Source organism: Chrysochloris asiatica, unplaced genomic scaffold (genome assembly GCF_000296735.1).
Source record: "Chrysochloris asiatica unplaced genomic scaffold, ChrAsi1.0 scaffold00266, whole genome shotgun sequence".
In the NCBI taxonomy this organism is placed as follows: Eukaryota; Metazoa; Chordata; class Mammalia; order Afrosoricida; family Chrysochloridae; genus Chrysochloris; species Chrysochloris asiatica.
Genome location: NW_006408784.1, coordinates 268,408 through 285,188, shown reverse-complemented (window position 1 = coordinate 285,188; position 16,781 = coordinate 268,408). Strand labels below are relative to the sequence as shown.

The window sequence follows — 16,781 nt, the reverse complement described above, 5'->3', positions numbered from 1 at the left end:
CTCTTCTTCCTGAGAAATTTCAAGATGCCACTGTTGGTCAGTGTGATGTAACTCAGGATTTGATTTTCAGCCTATTTCCTTTTTAGTCTGCCTGTCCCAATCCACAATCTCCATTCAGGCCTTTTCCCAGTGATAAACAATTCAGGGCTGGCTGTGGCCGTTTTGTGCTGCCATTTGGTTTTAAGTGGAAACTGTCACTTTAAACTTCAAGGAGTTCTGTGCACATGCATAGTAGAACCTCCGGGAGTGGGGGTGGGATGTCCACTCAGTCAGGCACCCCCTATAGTCACCAGAATGGAGGTGTGCAGACAGTGAGAGACAATGAACAGATACCAAAAGAAAAAAAAAAGAATGTCTACACCTGTATCTCTGTGGTTCTGTCATGCGTTTGTGCTGCTCTGATCCTTCCCCAACTTGGTCTCGCCCAAGTTTGCAGCTCCGGGAACAGTTGAGCGTCTTGGATTAGACAGCTTTGTATTTCTTGCTTCTGCTACAAATTCCCCTAGCTGTAAGCCTTCCAACCTTCTAAATATTCCTTTATATGTGGTTCAGAGTTCTGGTTTCATACCCTGAGCCTGGCGATGTTGCTGATGGAGCTCCTCACTGAACTTCCACCTGATCCACCATCTTGTTTGTTCTCATGTCCCATATAGTTCTTGCCACTGCTAGTAGCCAAGTTCCAGATTTTAGTTTGATTTTAAAGGTTACCTTTAAAATGTTACCAGACATTTACTCATAATATCACTTTTTGACTGTCTAGATAAAAATTCCAACAGTTCAAGAAATATGCAAGCCTTTGATGTACTCTCAAATCTGCCATCATCTTTCAGTAACTGTTGCTCAGCCAAGGTAGCTCCAGCATATGTGAAAGTCTGTTTTTTTATGCACTGCATTTATACTTTACCCTCATTTGTTCTGGTCTGGATCACAAATCAAGACCATTCACAGCTTGTGTTAAATCTGCTTTTCTTTTTAGTATGGGGAAAGCTAAGTGAGCAATGTCAAGTAGAAAACTGGGGGGCAGTTGAATGTGGAAGTATGACCAAAGGAAAAAATTCAACCAAGGGCACAAGCTTTAAAAGCTACTCCCCTACTCACTGTTATGTGCCAGAAAGCAATTTGCATCTTAAAAAAGGTGGATTTAAACTAATAATTTGTTGTCTTTTTACTGTAAGTGATAAATATCCACAACAAACAAACAAAAAAAATATCAAAGCTTAACTGGGGCTTTACTTCCTCTGTGCATTCAAGTTTTTTGGGGAAGTGCTTGTTGTTTTCATTTTATTTTGGTGGCAGGCAATGAGTAGGAAAGTTTTAGAGAGTTTAACCAAAGGCTACTTTCCAAAAGCTTTCCCCACTTTTTATTCAAAAATGTTTTCCATGGTTAGAGAGTTCTGGTAGGAAGATAATACTGTTCAATGAGACTGATTATAATTCTGAGCTGCCACATTAGCAACTTGATGAGGGCACACAAGAAGTAGGAAAGCCACTAAAATGGTTGAGACTACAGGGGTAGTAAAAAAGTACTGCTACAGTGTTCTAGTTCATACTGCATTCCAAACAAAACATGTTTAAATTTGGCTCTGCAATTAGTGGGTGGCTGCTGACAATTTTTCTTAGTAATACACTTGTCTTAGTCTCGTTAGGGTGCCTCACAAAAAATAAGGATACTTTTTATGCCATGGAAAAACGTGATTTTGAGGTCAGGGCTAATATCACATTTTTAACAAAGCTCAAGTTATCTTCTCAAATCACTTAAGCTTTGCAACAAATTTAAAGGAATGCTATTCCACATAAGACTTTTTAGATGGATCTAGTGTTTTAAGGTATAAAAGAGAGGAAGACCATCAACATTGATAAATGAGGAAAACTGTGGCTGAAGTCCAGAAACTGGTGGAAGAAGACAACAGAAATAGTAAAGATGTGATAGAGCTACTGAAGCTGGGATCTCACATGGTTCCACATTTTCAATTTTTAGCAAATATCTTGGCCTCAGCAGTTTTTGGCTCCATTTGTTGTTGTTAAGCATTGAATGAAGATCAACTATCTCAAAGAGTTGATCTTCCCATCAGTCTGTTTTGTTTTTTTTTTTGAATGGTATTAAAAAGGAATTTCTAAAATTGAGGACAAGAGGAGGCAAAAAATATAAAAATCAAAATCATTTAAAATGACTTTTTGTTTTCTACTTGCCAAATGGGAATTGGGATTTTATTTGTACATATTCTAAAGGACCCAATCTGCTCATGAAATCCATATATGGGGGAAGCTGTGGGAAAGATTCTCTAAGCAACTCCTTGAGATAACTCTTGTCAGGATGGGGGTGAGTCCTCAATTCTGCCTATAACTACTTTATTTCTCCTTTTGCTTCATGTGTACTACAAAATAGCTGTTGCAGGTGATGCAGCAATGAATGATAGGAAATGCTGGAAGTTCATTTGTCATCTCTGCACTGGTCCAAGTCTTCTTATTACGTTGTCCATGACCATAGGGTCTTTTTGACTTTCCAAAAATCCAGGGAGCTACTTTCCCATAAGCACCCTCAGGTATTTTTCTGTTAAGTAGTGCTTATCCCCAGAAAATCAGTAAACCACGAACATTATCATTACCATGGCTTGTTCCAGTTGAGATGGCATTTTGGTGAACTCTTTTGGAGTCTTGGCAGAAAGGTGTGGGGTGGACACCCAGTAATTTGGGATGCAGGGCCAATGACTCCATTGATCTTTGAAGCAAGACAGAAACTAATGAACACAATTTTATGGAGCAAATTGCAAATGGGAATGAGTCATAGATTTACCAGTAGGATTCAGAGAGTTAAGGTCCAATCACAACAGTAGACTGTGAAGGGATCTGCTGGGTCAGTGAAATTCAAGACAGAGAGGTTAGTTCAGAAGGTATAGAGATTTTTAGAGAGATTCAAATAGGGTAATCTTGATAAATTTTCTCAAAGTGAGGCAGGCAGGCCTGTGGAAATAGGCACTGGCCCCCGGTGTCCCTCAGGCTCATAGCTCATTCCTGGAGCACGATTCACATTCCAGGAAATAAGCAACAGACCACCTCAGCCTCATGTGATTACCTAGGCTAATCTCCTGTTCCTGACCCACCTTTGGGAGGGAACAGAGCCTTGAGCTAATGTTCACCTGCTTCCGCTTCTGTAACTGCTTGCTTGTATGCTCATATACCCTTCCCCGCCATATGTTTGAACCAACCAAAGCAGGTAGCCCTGTGAAGCTGCTAGTCCCTGCTAACCAATCCCAAATGAACTCATGTATGCACCCCCTATTCCCTATAAAATATCCTCACACAGAGAAGACGGGGCTCAGCCTCTGGATACGAATCCACTGAGCCACGAGCTAGCACAATAAAGCCCTGCCTTTGTTATAGCCCGCATGGCGTTGGCAACTCCTTCAAAGCGACTCCAGTAACAAAAGGATACATGACTAGCATGGAGGGCTTATTAGAAAGAAGTTTTAAGAAAACTGAAGACTTCATTGGTGACAAAAAGGCCAGGAAAGTTGCACTGATGAACTGTTTTCCTTCATGACAATGTATCTACTCATTTTAAAAGGTAGCAAGGGCTGTTCCTTGAGAATTTTATTGGGAGATATTACCCCAGCCACCCCACATTTTTGATATGGCCTCTTCAGACATTTTTTTCCCCTACCCCAAGACTCAAAAAAACATTGAAAAGGAATATGATTTGAGTCCCTCAAGATTGCCAACGAAGCCATTTTGATGTAGTATAAATCAAAGTGTAGAATTCTTGGGGGAAGGGTTAGAGAGGGAAACACTACCTAGAAACACTTCTGTATACTAGAAGTATACAGACCTAGATGGAGGATATGTCAACAATCAAATGCTTCACATTTTGATATTTTTTGTTTAATGAAGGTTTCTATGATTCTGTTGCAATATTTTTTGACTTACCCTTGTAAGATAAACCCAATTACTGGCTCAATGGGGTCCAATATTTCTGGCTTTCATCTCTGACCTATACATCTAAGTTTGTGGTCTTGTTTGTTCCCTTCTTAATAGTAATTGCAATTTCTTCCACTTCTGGAGGTCACACATTAAAGTAGCACATTTTGAATAACAAGCAAACACTTTTATATATCACTGATTAGGACTTCTCCAATTCCTATCTTTGGATTGAATTTTATATCCTCCCCAGATAACACAAGCTATTATTTAGAGTTAACAGTTAGTAGGTTATTTCAAAACCAGTCTTCATATATTTATCAAATTTATATAGGTGAGCATTTATTTGATATCCCTATTCCTGGCTTCTACAAACATTTTCTGGGTTAAATATTGTCTTTTTAGTGTGGACTCTTATAATATTATAAAAAGTTGTTGTTGCTAAGTGCTGCTGAATCAGTTCTGACTCAGTGGACCTGTATAGAATTTCCAAGGCTTTAAATCTACATGGGAGCAAAATCCTCATCTTTCTTCCCTAGAGTGGCTGGCAGGTTTGAACTGCGGACCTTGTGGTTTGCAGTCCAGTGCTTATTGGATGGAGCCACGGCACTCCCAATACAGGAAGCAGGGTCTGGCATTTAAAAACTGCTATTTCAATGTGATAAAATGCTTGTTATCACGGTACTGACAGTGAGTTTACTTTCATTTCTCTTAATAACATACTATATAATTCTTACACCATCAGTAGAGAACTGAAACAAGAAATTTAATCTTTGCTGTTATGGTTCAGCCCATGGCTGCTGTCACTGTGTCACAATCCATCTCTCCGTGAGGGTCTTCCTCTTTTTCACCAACCCTCCACTATACCAAGCATGATGTCCTTCTCCAGGGACTGCTCCCACCTTATAACATACATGCCCGAATATGAGACAAAATCTCACCCTCCTGGCTTCTAAAGAGCATTGTGACAGTACTTCTTTCCAATACAGATTTGTTTGTTATGGCAAGCAGTCCATAGTACTTTTAACTTTCTTCTCCAACACCACAATTCAAATGCATCAATTCTTCTATGGACTTCAATTAATCTTTGATTAATTGAAATAAATTTGCATAAATTCTAAGGAACTATCTGAATATGATTTAATAAGTAGAACTTCAATTGAGAAATCCAAGATAACTTCAATATGGTATTTTTGTGCCTTTCCATTATTATTCCAACAAAAATTTATTAAATATTTATTACATGTGTAAGGTTCCTGGACAGCAAATGGTTTTTGTTTGACCTCTAACTTAAAAGACTGGCGAAGTGTACCCATCCAGTGGCACTGCAGAAGAAATGTCTGGCTATCTGCTTCTGTTAAAATTATAGGTAAGAGAAAACCTGATGGTCACCATGAGTTATAATCAATTCAATGACAATGGATTTTTATTACATATGTAAGGCTTAGTGCTAAAGTACTAGAAATTTGGTCTATGGGAGGGGAAAAAAGTAACTGTAATGAACAAATGCTTTCTTTCACTGTTACAGAACTGTTTGAGAAATGATGACTAGGTACTCAGCCTTTTAGAACACAAAGCAAGGTAACCAAGGATGGTGTATGTGGAGCTTTACCTGCATGTTTGTTGCGTCTGTGGCTGATTCTTGGTGTGGATGATCCATTTCCTCGTGGCAGAAAAAGGGCAGCACCTTTGACAGTTAGAAAGCTTTCACTGATGCTATAAATAGAAAGTAAAAAATATAAAATAAATACATTACTTAAGAGAAGGAAGTCCAACTGCAGGATGGAGACCCATTTTAGGATGATTCTCTCTTACCTACTCCCAAGACCCAAATATGTGGAATACAGTAAAAATAAATCCAGGGGAGGCTCTGATTAATCAAACAGTCCTGTCTATCATATAGTCTTGTCTACTCTAGATAATTTTTCTGAAACAAAATTTACAATATTCCAACATTACATGGCTGCAGTTAAGTATGAAGTACTGGAAACAAATAAAAAACGTGACGGTTCTGGAACCCCAGACTGTGTGGGTTTAAATCCTGACTCTGCTGTTTCCCATCAGAGTGAAATTTTTTGGGCCTGAATTTCCTTATTTGTAAAACTGGGATAATAAAATGAGGTTGTTGTTGTGAGAAGTCAATGAGCAAACAAAATTATATTAGCACTATAAATTTATCAGTTGTCCACTCAATTTTATTTTTTAGTCAAGTGGCATGAAGGTGAAATACCTTTGCAGCAAATTGCTAAATAGATTGGGACATGTCTTCTAAAAACAAAACATCACAATCCACAAACACCACAAACACCCCTTTAAAATTTGCATGCTGGTTGGGAGGGGCTGTCTTGATTTTGTTTTGTTTTCATCTTTAAATAAAGCATTGCGCTCCTGTGGTCTGTTGCACAAGCTTTGTCTCTTGTTACATCTGTGGTGTCCACATGTTACATACACCCTGTTGTGGGTCACTCTGTTTCACTCACATTACGGGAACAACCTAAAACAAAATGTCTGAGCGACAGGATGAGTGGGGCACACCACAGACAGGAAACGAAATTTACACTTCTGCCAACACAGCAACTTTCTGCTATACTAAATGAAAATATTTAAAAATAAAGGCTAAATATTCTACCTATTTATCAGGCAAACAGCTTTGGAAACTTTGGTTTCCAGTAAACACAGAAGTTCTCTACATATATAATAGAAAAATATTTGTTGAGAGCTTAAAACAACTGAGCATACTCCCGTCATTCCTTTTGTGAGATGGAGGCAGTTTTTCACTGATAAACACCGGTTTAAAAACTAACTTCCTGGTTTTTGTAATATATCTATTTGTTGCTTACTCTTTAAAGCATATCTAAGTGTGTTCTTTAAAATGTAGCACTTTCACAAGTGAGGGTAAGAGGTAGGGACTAGGTTCTCTTGGGTTAACTCTAAGTTGCCTGGAATCAGTTATTTTATAATTTATAAATTAATAAAATTCTCATTTTATTCTATGTTGTTGGTGCTAATTGCTGTCGATTTGTTTCTGACTCACAGTGACCCTGTATAGGGTTTCTGAGGAGTGGCTGGTGGGTTTGAACCTTGTGGCTAGCACTACACCAGGACTTATAAAAATATACACTATATAATTAAAATGATAAATTACATAATTTGTAAAATTATTATTTGATAATTTCTGATTATAACCAGGAGTCAAATTCACATCACATAACTTAGGTGGAAAAAGAGGTCCTTTCTGTTGGGATCATTTACACAAAACTTAAAAATTTCAGGCAGAACAAAATGCAGAGTCCCAGACGACTGCTATAGTAGATGGAATATAGGTCCCAGAGAGCCATAGTAGACATACTTGGAATAGCAAAATCAATCCTCTTTACTCTGTGGCCCAGATAACATCTCTCAGTTATCAAAGAAGTAACATACTATTTGATGGTCACAAAGGGTACCAGGAACGAGAATGTGGCTGATGATAAAAATCCCTTATCATCACTGAAAAAAATGCAAAGCTTTATAAATGCTATCAAAGATGGGATGGCAGCACAGGAGAAGGAAGTGAAAAAACAAATTCCACAACCAACAGTTTGGGTGGATCAAATTCAACTTGGCAAATGGTGCTTTATTTACATACAAATCAAATTATGTAAATATGAATAATAAGAGATTTATGTAAACATTAGTCTTTCTGAAACAGCTGCCTGAAGAAATAATCAATTGCCATAAAGTGGATCTCGAATTAAAAATCTATTTGCTAGAAAAGCAAGTGAAAACTTTTATACATTTTCTGAATTGACCAGTTCTTTAGAGTCTAGCCCAGAAATAGGACTTCTCTAGTAAACTCTATGGAGCCAACCTTATGTGATTACCGATGTCTATATTAAAACGCAAATCTAAGAGGATTTATGAATCCCTAAATTAAGGAAGAAACAAGATAAAGAGAATACCACTCTCTCCTGATCTAAGAATTCAGAGTAATTAGTAGCTTGATAAGAAAATGACACAGGACTGCCTTTCTAACAGAGTGACAGTGAAGTTCTCCAGAGTCTTTTATCAGACTACAACTATTCCTTTCTGTGACCTAAGATCACTTGCTCAAAGAGGGGGAAAGTCATTCCTGGTTAGTTAGATGAAATGAGCTACTAACAGCTATTCAACTAGATGCCTACTGTACGCTAGGCCCTGTTGCTTAGCCTTTATGTTAATCTTCTCAAGAATCCTATGAAGTAGTTTTGCCCACAATTTACACATAAGAGACAAAGGGATTCAGGCTGTAAATTTTTTGTCCAAAATCATAATCCTCAGAGCAAGGATTCAAACCAAGATTGGACTTGAATGTTCACGCTTGAATCATTCTTTACTATGCTGTTCTAGTTTTGATTCAGTTTATGACAGATGAAATACAGTGTCTTCCTTATAGAGCTTTTAGACAGAACACGATTTAAAAGTAGGACACAGGAGTAAGTGAAGTGGACTGAAATCCATCCAAATTCCTTTTTTTAACTCTAGGCCATAAACAGAAAGGAGATACTGAGGGAATGCAGACTGAGGGGAATGTAAAATATCTAGCTGAGAGATGAAATGGGGAAATCAAGGACTTTGGAGATGAATCCAGTTGGGTTAAACAGTAGAGAAATGAACTGCAAATCCTACTGGGAATAGTATTAGGGTTTGAGTACCAAAAATGAGAAGACAGACTACCCCAAAAAAATTAGAAGGGCAAAACCAGCAAATGTTGAGACAACCAAGAATATAAATCTTACAGAAAAGGAAATACCAAAATATGTTCTTAAATATATCTTGGGAAACGCTCTCTCTCAGTTTCTCCTGATCAAAATCACTTACTAGAATGTGTAATTTGTTAACTGGCAGTTTCTTCTTAGGCAAAATGTATAGGAAAAGGTCAGCTAAGGGGAGAAAATGCTTAACTATTCTAAGACTGAAATAATCTTCGAGGAATGTGGACAGGGTGATCACCCATGCCCAAATGGAAAGCCAATGAAGCAAAACAAATTAACAATACACCTGGCCAAATCACTGAATGTCAGATGGACAGAAATTCTTCTGTTCATATGCAATGCATATAAGAAGAAACTGATCATGTATTACAGGTAATCGAGTTTCAGAAAATTCCAACATTCAAATGAGAAAGTAGATTTTAATGTTTACGATGTTTGTAATGTTAAACTCTTGAGTTTGCTTGGTATTTCTGCCTGAAGTCATAATTTACAGGCAAACTATTGTATAATATTGAATATATACAATATTTTTTAACATGGTAAATTGGTTAGCATTTATGTTAAATTCAAATACACATAATCTAAACTGTTACACAATTTTGTCTCGAAAAATATTCACCTGAAGTCCTGGTGTGGCACTGCAGGATAATGTGATGAACCGCAATGTCAGTTTGAACCACAAAGTTGATGGTTCAAACCTACTAGTTGCTCCTTGGAAACCCTACACAGGATTCTACAGGTCAGAACCAACTTGACGGCACTTAACAACAACTTTGTGTGGCCATGTTGCATAATGTTGTTGTTAAGTGCTGTCACGTCAGTTCTGACTCACAGAGACCTATTCAGGGTTTCTGAGGCTGTAAATCTTTGCAGGGGCAGAAAGTGTCATCTTTCTTCTACATAATTTCATAAATAAAAGGATTAAAATACCAGACTAGAGGCTAGAGAACTATACAGATGTCAGAAATTATTTTCTTCTTCTGTAGCACACACATAGAGACTTAGTGATCAATACTAGTGTAATCTGGAGTGCTGGTGTGGTACTACAGGTTTATGTGCTAGACTGCAAAGTCGGCGGTCCAAGTTCACCAGCTGCTCCTTAGAAATCCTATACAGGATTGCTATGAGTTGGAACCGATTCAATGGCACTTAAGAACTAGTGCCTGTTGTTGTTGTTGTTAGGTGCCATCAAGTCAGTACCGACCCATAGCGACCTTATGCAAAGCAAAACAAAACACTGCCCGATCCTGGGCCAACCTCACTACTGTTGCCACGCTTGAGTCCATCAATGCTGCCACTTGGCCAATCCATCTCCTTTGGGGTCTCCTTCTTTTTCTCTGACCCTCTACCTTACCAAACATGATATTCTTCTCCAGCGACTGGTCCCTTCTAACAATTATGTCCAAAGTATGAGAGACTTTGGCCTCTAAGGAGCACTCTGGCTGCACTTCTTCCAAAACGGATCTATTGGTTCTTTTGGCAGCCCATGGCACTTCGAATATTCTCCTCCAACACCATAACTCAAAGGCATCAATTCTTCTGCGGTTTTCCTTATTCACTGTCCAGCTTTCACATGCATATGAGGTGATTGAAAATAGTGCCTAGTATTGGCTAAAGTAAAAAAAAATAGGAGGGTAAAGGTCATGTGCCATTGTATGAAACCTGACTGCAAATGTCAAAAGCACGCCTCCAGTTAGTAAGAAAAGTTTGATTTTGTAATCCTAAAGGAATTTAGATCATGAGAAATAATCCAAACCAATTACTGTTTTCTGTAATTAGATATCCCCCTGCCTACCATCATCATACATGGCCATATAGTCCAGTGACAACATCAGAGTAACAAGCATACCTGGAACCCTCTCTCCCAGGCAGTTTACTGCAAGACACCAGACACACGCCTATGAATGCAGGCAGCAAGATTCTTTCTCTCCTTATCAGCAGACTAACCAAGGCTGGACACATTAGTAGACCAATTATAAGCAAAACAGTGAAGAGTTTAGAACTCTAGTTCTCACTCAGAAAACCATCAGAGGATTTTGTTGTTTGGTGGTGTTGTTAAGTGCCACTGAGTTGGTTCTGACACATAGTTCCAGCTAATCTTCCAACTTAAACTCTGTTGCACAATGCCCAGCATAACCACATTCAGATGCAGCTCTTCTCTTTCCAATTTTTCTATGATTACCAAAAAAAAAAAAAAAAAGTTTAGTTTTTTCCCTAGGGGTCATAAATAGTGGTGGCTGTTAAGTGCCACCGAGTTGGTTCTGACTCATGGTGACCCAATATAGGGTTTCTGAGGACCGGTTGTTGAGTTTGAACTGCTGACCTTGTGGTTAGCAGTTATCCCACAGTGCCATATCAGGGCTCCTCATAAATTATTGTTGTTATTAGCTGTGGAAAAAACTCCAGAAAATTATTTTTTTGAGTGTTCACTTTGCTCATTTACTGGCACGATCTTATAGCTAGCTATTCAATGGGCTGCTAATCTCAAGGTCAGCAATTCGAAACTACCAGAATTCTATGGAGAAAGACGATGCTTTCTCCATAAAGCTTCACAGCCTCAGAAACCCTATGCAGGGTTGTTCTGAGTTGGAACCGACTCCACACATAATCAACCAACCATGTACATCTTAGAAATGTTCAGATAGACTATAATACAGAATCAGTAATTTTACCATTGGTCATACAATTCAACCTTTACAATGGGACACATTTGACATTTGCAATTTTTGGCTGTCCAGCAAAAAATCTCTCCTTAATATCACCCTAGTCTTCTTTTAAGGAATCATCCCAAATATGTATGATCTCAGTGGCCTCCAGCTGCTGAACTATAATGGGCTACAAGAAACTGTCTTCTGGGATTTTGAATCTTAGGCAAGTGACTAAAGAGAACAGACATAACGTGGGACGGTCACCTTCATTATGGGGAGTGGCGAGGTGTGGATCAGTTTGCTCTTGCTCCTTGACCTTCTGAGAATGTCCTTGGAATAATCTCAAAGCTTAGTGCTCTAGTCTCATATTCATTTGTGAGCACTGACATCCTTCTTGATGCATCAACTGAAGTCCTGAGAATTTAATGACTTGCCCCAAGTCACACAGCTGTTCAGCAGTGGAGCCAAAACGAAGTCCCACAGCATTTGACACTTAAGGGTAGCACTTTAAACCCTTTTTCCTGTATTAGATGTTTTTATTGGAGTGTAAGTTAATGCACCAGACTGCAAAGCCGTTTGAACTGCAAGGTCGGTGGTTCAAAGCTCACCAGCGGGTCCTCGGAAACCCTATACAGGGTCCCTATGTGTTGGCATCAACTCAACAACACTTAACAATAATACTAGACTGCTAACTGCAAGGTCAGCAGATCAAACCCACCAACTGCTCCTCAGAAAACCTATACAGGGGTTGATAGAGTCAGAACGGACACAACAGCACTTAACAACACCACCACAACTAGACATATTACTGATCTGACAGTCTGTATCCATGAAAGGAGGTGGTGTCAGGTAACTTCCCAACACACAATTGGCCTTAGTCTTCCCCCATGACAGAAAATGATAAACCAAAATCTTCTTGTTTTCCAGATGTGTCTTCCCTCCAAGAAGAGAAACTGCCACAATTCAAAGGCAGTCTATTTTCCTCACTCTTTGAATGAATAAAACTTCTCATACCTGTGGTCTTAAACTCTTAAACCTTTCTTGTGAATGGAAAAAGCTTCAAAGCTGTTTGGATCCCTAGCTAAATGACCTGAAGAGTTCTTTTTCAGTACTTAAAACATACGATGTATTGGTTACCAGGACATATGACCAACATTGTTGTTGTTAGGTGCTATCGAGTCAGTGCCGACTCATAGCGACCTTATGCACAGCAGAATGAAACACTGCCCGATCCTGAGCCAACCTCACTATTGTTGCCACGTTTGAGCCCAATATTGCACCAATCCATTTCACTGGGGGTCTTCCTCTTTTTCTCTTACCCTCCACCTTACTAAACATGATATCCTTCTCTAGCGACCAACATTACTTGGTATAAAATTTACAGTAATAGTTGGGGGGGGGGGAACAACAGATGAACTAAATACACATACACATACACACAACTATTCAGTAAGGGAAAATTTATTTGATTTAGATGATTCAACAAATGTCTTTCCAGGTATTTAAAACACACCTGCAGAAGGAATGCAAGTTGGGCTTTTAAACACTTGGCCAAAATATCAAACTGCTTTCACACTATTCTTTCACTTTTCTGCAAAGCCTCTTTAGGCAATTTTCTTATTCTTCATTGCTAGCCCCTCTTCTGCCTTCCTTGTCACTACTTTAATTTACCTCATCTTGCTCAATTTTCTTCCCTTTTCTTCTGATTCCTACTATAATCATAACAGACTCCAAATAGGTAAAAATTCATACTGTTCCCAAATTTCTCATCCTCCTGATCTTGAAGATTCCATTTAGACCTTCAATTCCTAAGGACCTTCCAGAAGGTATTGGACTTGGTGAACTTCATTTTGAAAATCAAATTTCCACTTTCTGCCTACAAATCCGTCTCCTTGTGACTCTTTTGTGTATTTACTACCTCTTCAAATCTTAGGGGGACTCCTAGTCTCTTGCTTCTTCAATTTTTTTTAGGCCATCAATCTCCTTTCATGTTTCTTCATTCTTTAATCAACCTAGCTTCATGTCTTATTTCTTGATTTTCTTTAATGAAATTATATGATTTCTTTATTATCATCTCTTTCAACAGTGAGCTTGAGAGCAGGAACTGCTTTGTCTAGTGTTATCTTTCTAATGTTTAAAAGTGTCCAGTTGTTGTTGTTAAGTGCCGTCGAGTCGGTTCCGACCCATAGCAACCCTCGAAGTGGATATTCAATAAATACATGAGGAAAAGTAAAAAAAATGTTGCTATGAAATTATAGAAACATTTATTAAACAGAAACATCCAATTGTGAAGAAATTTTTTCTTGGTATATCCTAGAGGTCTATACACTTCTAAAGGCCGTGTTTCCATTCCTTGAGGAGTCTGGGTATGCTACTGTAGGATAAGCACTGGACCTCAAGGTTGATTTGAACCACAAGGCAGTGGTTCAAACCCACCAGCCACTCCTCGGATGGGTCACTATGAGTCGGAACCAACTTGATGGCACTTAACAACAACAACAACAATAATAAACTTTCCTGGACGAATTCTACACTCTTTAATTCATACCATGTCAGTTTTGGCAACCTTGAGAGACTCAAATTGTGTTTTTTGAGTTTTGGGCACAAATAGAAATATGAAGGGGCAAAATAAGGGTTTTAGGGTAGATGGGATATGGTTTCCCAAGAAATTTCTCAGTCCTTGGAACTCTCAAAAACTGTGCAGGTAACACTGTCATGATGGAAAACAATTCCTTGTGCAAATTTCCAGACTTTTTTCTTACCAACGCAGTTTTCAATTTTCTTTAAAATTTTTATTAATAAATCTCTATGATTGTCTTGTGTCCTCTGAGAATATCTATTAAGGTTACTCCTTTGGAATCCCAAAAGACAGTAGTCATAACTGACCTCTCTGCCTTAAATTTCATCGACCCAGCAGATCCCCTCAGAAGCCACTGGTTTGACTGGACTTTTTTGAAGGCACCTTAAAGAGACTAATACAGGTGTATTACAGAGAAAAATTATCTGTGGCCATCCACTAATCGCAAAGATGTATTTAAACAGGTTTTGTTTGTAATTAATCCATCCATGCATATATGAACTAGACCCTCGTATCAATATTTTCGACTTATTCATTGAATGAATGAAAGGCAAACAAATACTCCTGACAGCGATTGTGAAACCATGCCATGAGGTACCACAGCATATTCATGGTCTCAATGACAATGTCAGAGGACAACAGTAAGAGAGAAACATTACAAAGATTTGGCTGGGTACTGAACACCTCTGGACAGCTTCTCCTCCCATATCCTTCTACTGTTATTTTAAACTTTCCCCACTCTGTTCAACCCATTTGCAACCCCTTCTTCCATTTAATCTGTTCTCTATATTTAACCCAGTCTTTTCAAAATCAAGAAAATGAAAGCTAGTTGGTATGATTTCTCTGACTTACAGAATCCAGGCAGACCTCATTTTACTGCACTTTGTATTGTACTTTCCACAAACTGAAGGTTTGTGGCAATCTGTGTAGAGCAAATTTATTGGCATTATTTTTCCAACAGTATGTGCTCATTTTAAATTTCTGTGGCACACTGCAATAATTCTCACAATATTTCAAACTTCTCATAATGTGATTGCACACTTATTAGCCTACCATATAGTGTGAACATAACTTTTATATGCACTGGGAAACTGAAAGAAAAAAAAAAAGTTTCTGACTTGCTTTATAGCGATACTCACTTTACTGCACTGGTCTGGTATCAAAATCAGCAATATTTCCAAGGTATGCCTGTAATTCCCCCTTTTCCAATTTTAGAGAATGATGCAGTGAGCTATCAAAAGTCAACCCTTTCATCTATGCTGTTCACCCTGTGTTCCCTCATCATCTAGTTTTAACTGTTAGTCATCCCTCTCAGTCTGGAGGCAATGTTCGTCTCTTACAATATTACTTGACCTTCTGTTCCCTTTTTAAACTTTTTATTGTGAGTTAAGGTTTACAAAGCAGATCATCAGTTTTACATTGAATAAACCATATTCTTTGCATCATTATGTGTTTTGTAGTTCCTTCCAAGTAACAACAGTTTACAGTATTTACCTCTAGTCACATAACTATTAAATTCCTTCCTGTGTCTCCTTCATCTTTCCTCTGCTAACCTCCCTCTTGTTATGTATTGTCTACCCTGTCTGTCACCTATATCAACACATGTCTGACCTTTAGCCCATGAATAGTTTTCCCTTCCCCCAAACCATCATAGACTATTTCCTTTGATTGTTTGAACAATTATATAATTCAAAGTATAGATGCACACACCTTTCCAACTCCCATCCCAAGCCCTTCACTAAGTCTCTATCTTTTTTTTTTTAAGTTTTTATTGTGAATTGAGTGTTAGTTTATATGGGAGAACATCAGCTTTACACTCATTCTATTGTATTTTGTTTCGTTGCAATAATTCCCCTCCATGCATTATCATTCAACAGTATTTGCTTCTGTTACCTCTGGTGTATTTTTTCTTTCTGATGTACACCAAAACACTCAAGAATTATACAATCATTCAAACACCCAAAGGGCACATACCCTGTAAGCCTTCATTCAAACACCCAAAGGGCACATACCCTGTAAGCCTACCCCCTGGCCACCAGCACACAGCCCCTCTCCCTCCATGAGTCTAGAGTCCCCAGCCGCTCCATCTCTCCACGTCATCATCTCTCATGTCATCACTTCTCTGAATAGGGCCCCTCACTCCACTCCCATTCTGTGGTCCCAGGGTCCTCAGTTCCTGGATTATAAGATCAACCACTCCCCTCTTTTTGCTACAAACCTCTATCTTTACATTTGCAACAATTGCAGTCATGATAACAATTAATCACTATTGAACCATGAAAGTCTTTCCCCCATCTCCTTTTACGAGCCCCATCTAGAAAGGATAAAAATATCTCAGTGGAAATTCTACCTTCTCTCACATCCTCTAAACTAAACTTCCTCTTGAAAACTTGTATGCCAGTCACTTTATGCTTTTATGTTACTGTTAGGTGCCATCGAGTTGGTACCGACTCATAGTGACCCTATGCACAACAGAATGAAAACACTGTCCGGGCCTAGGCCAACTTCACAATTGTTGCCACGCTTCAGCCCATTGATGCTGCCACTTTGCTAATCCATCTTGCAGGGGGTATTCCTCTTTTTCTCGGATCGTCCACCTTACCAAACATGATATCCTTCTCCAGTGACTGGTCCCTCCTGAAAATATGTCTGAACGTATTAGAGATTAAGTTGGGCCATCCTAGACTCCAAGGAGCACTCTGGCTGCACTTCTTCCACCACAGATCTGTTGGTATTTTGGCAGGCCATGGCACTTTCAGTATTCTCCCCCAACACCATAACTCAAAAGCATCAATTTCTTCTTGGTCTTCCTTATTCACTGTGCAGCTTTTGCATGCATATGAGGTTATTGAAAATACCATGGCTTGGGGTCAGGTGTACCTTAGTCCTCAAGCTGACATCATTGCT

The 16,781-nt window shown here is 38.7% G+C and overlaps 1 protein-coding gene across 2 annotated transcripts in view; it reads right to left on the bottom strand.

Moving 5' to 3' along the window:
* Positions 1–16,781, bottom strand: part of SSH2 (slingshot protein phosphatase 2) — a 302,716-nt gene that overhangs the window by 87,794 nt on the left and 198,141 nt on the right. For both annotated transcript variants that reach the window (XM_006874177.1, XM_006874176.1), the window contains one exon: positions 5,528–5,631. In XM_006874177.1, coding sequence (XP_006874239.1) covers positions 5,528–5,631 — 104 coding nt within the window. The remainder of the gene's footprint in view (positions 1–5,527; positions 5,632–16,781) is intronic.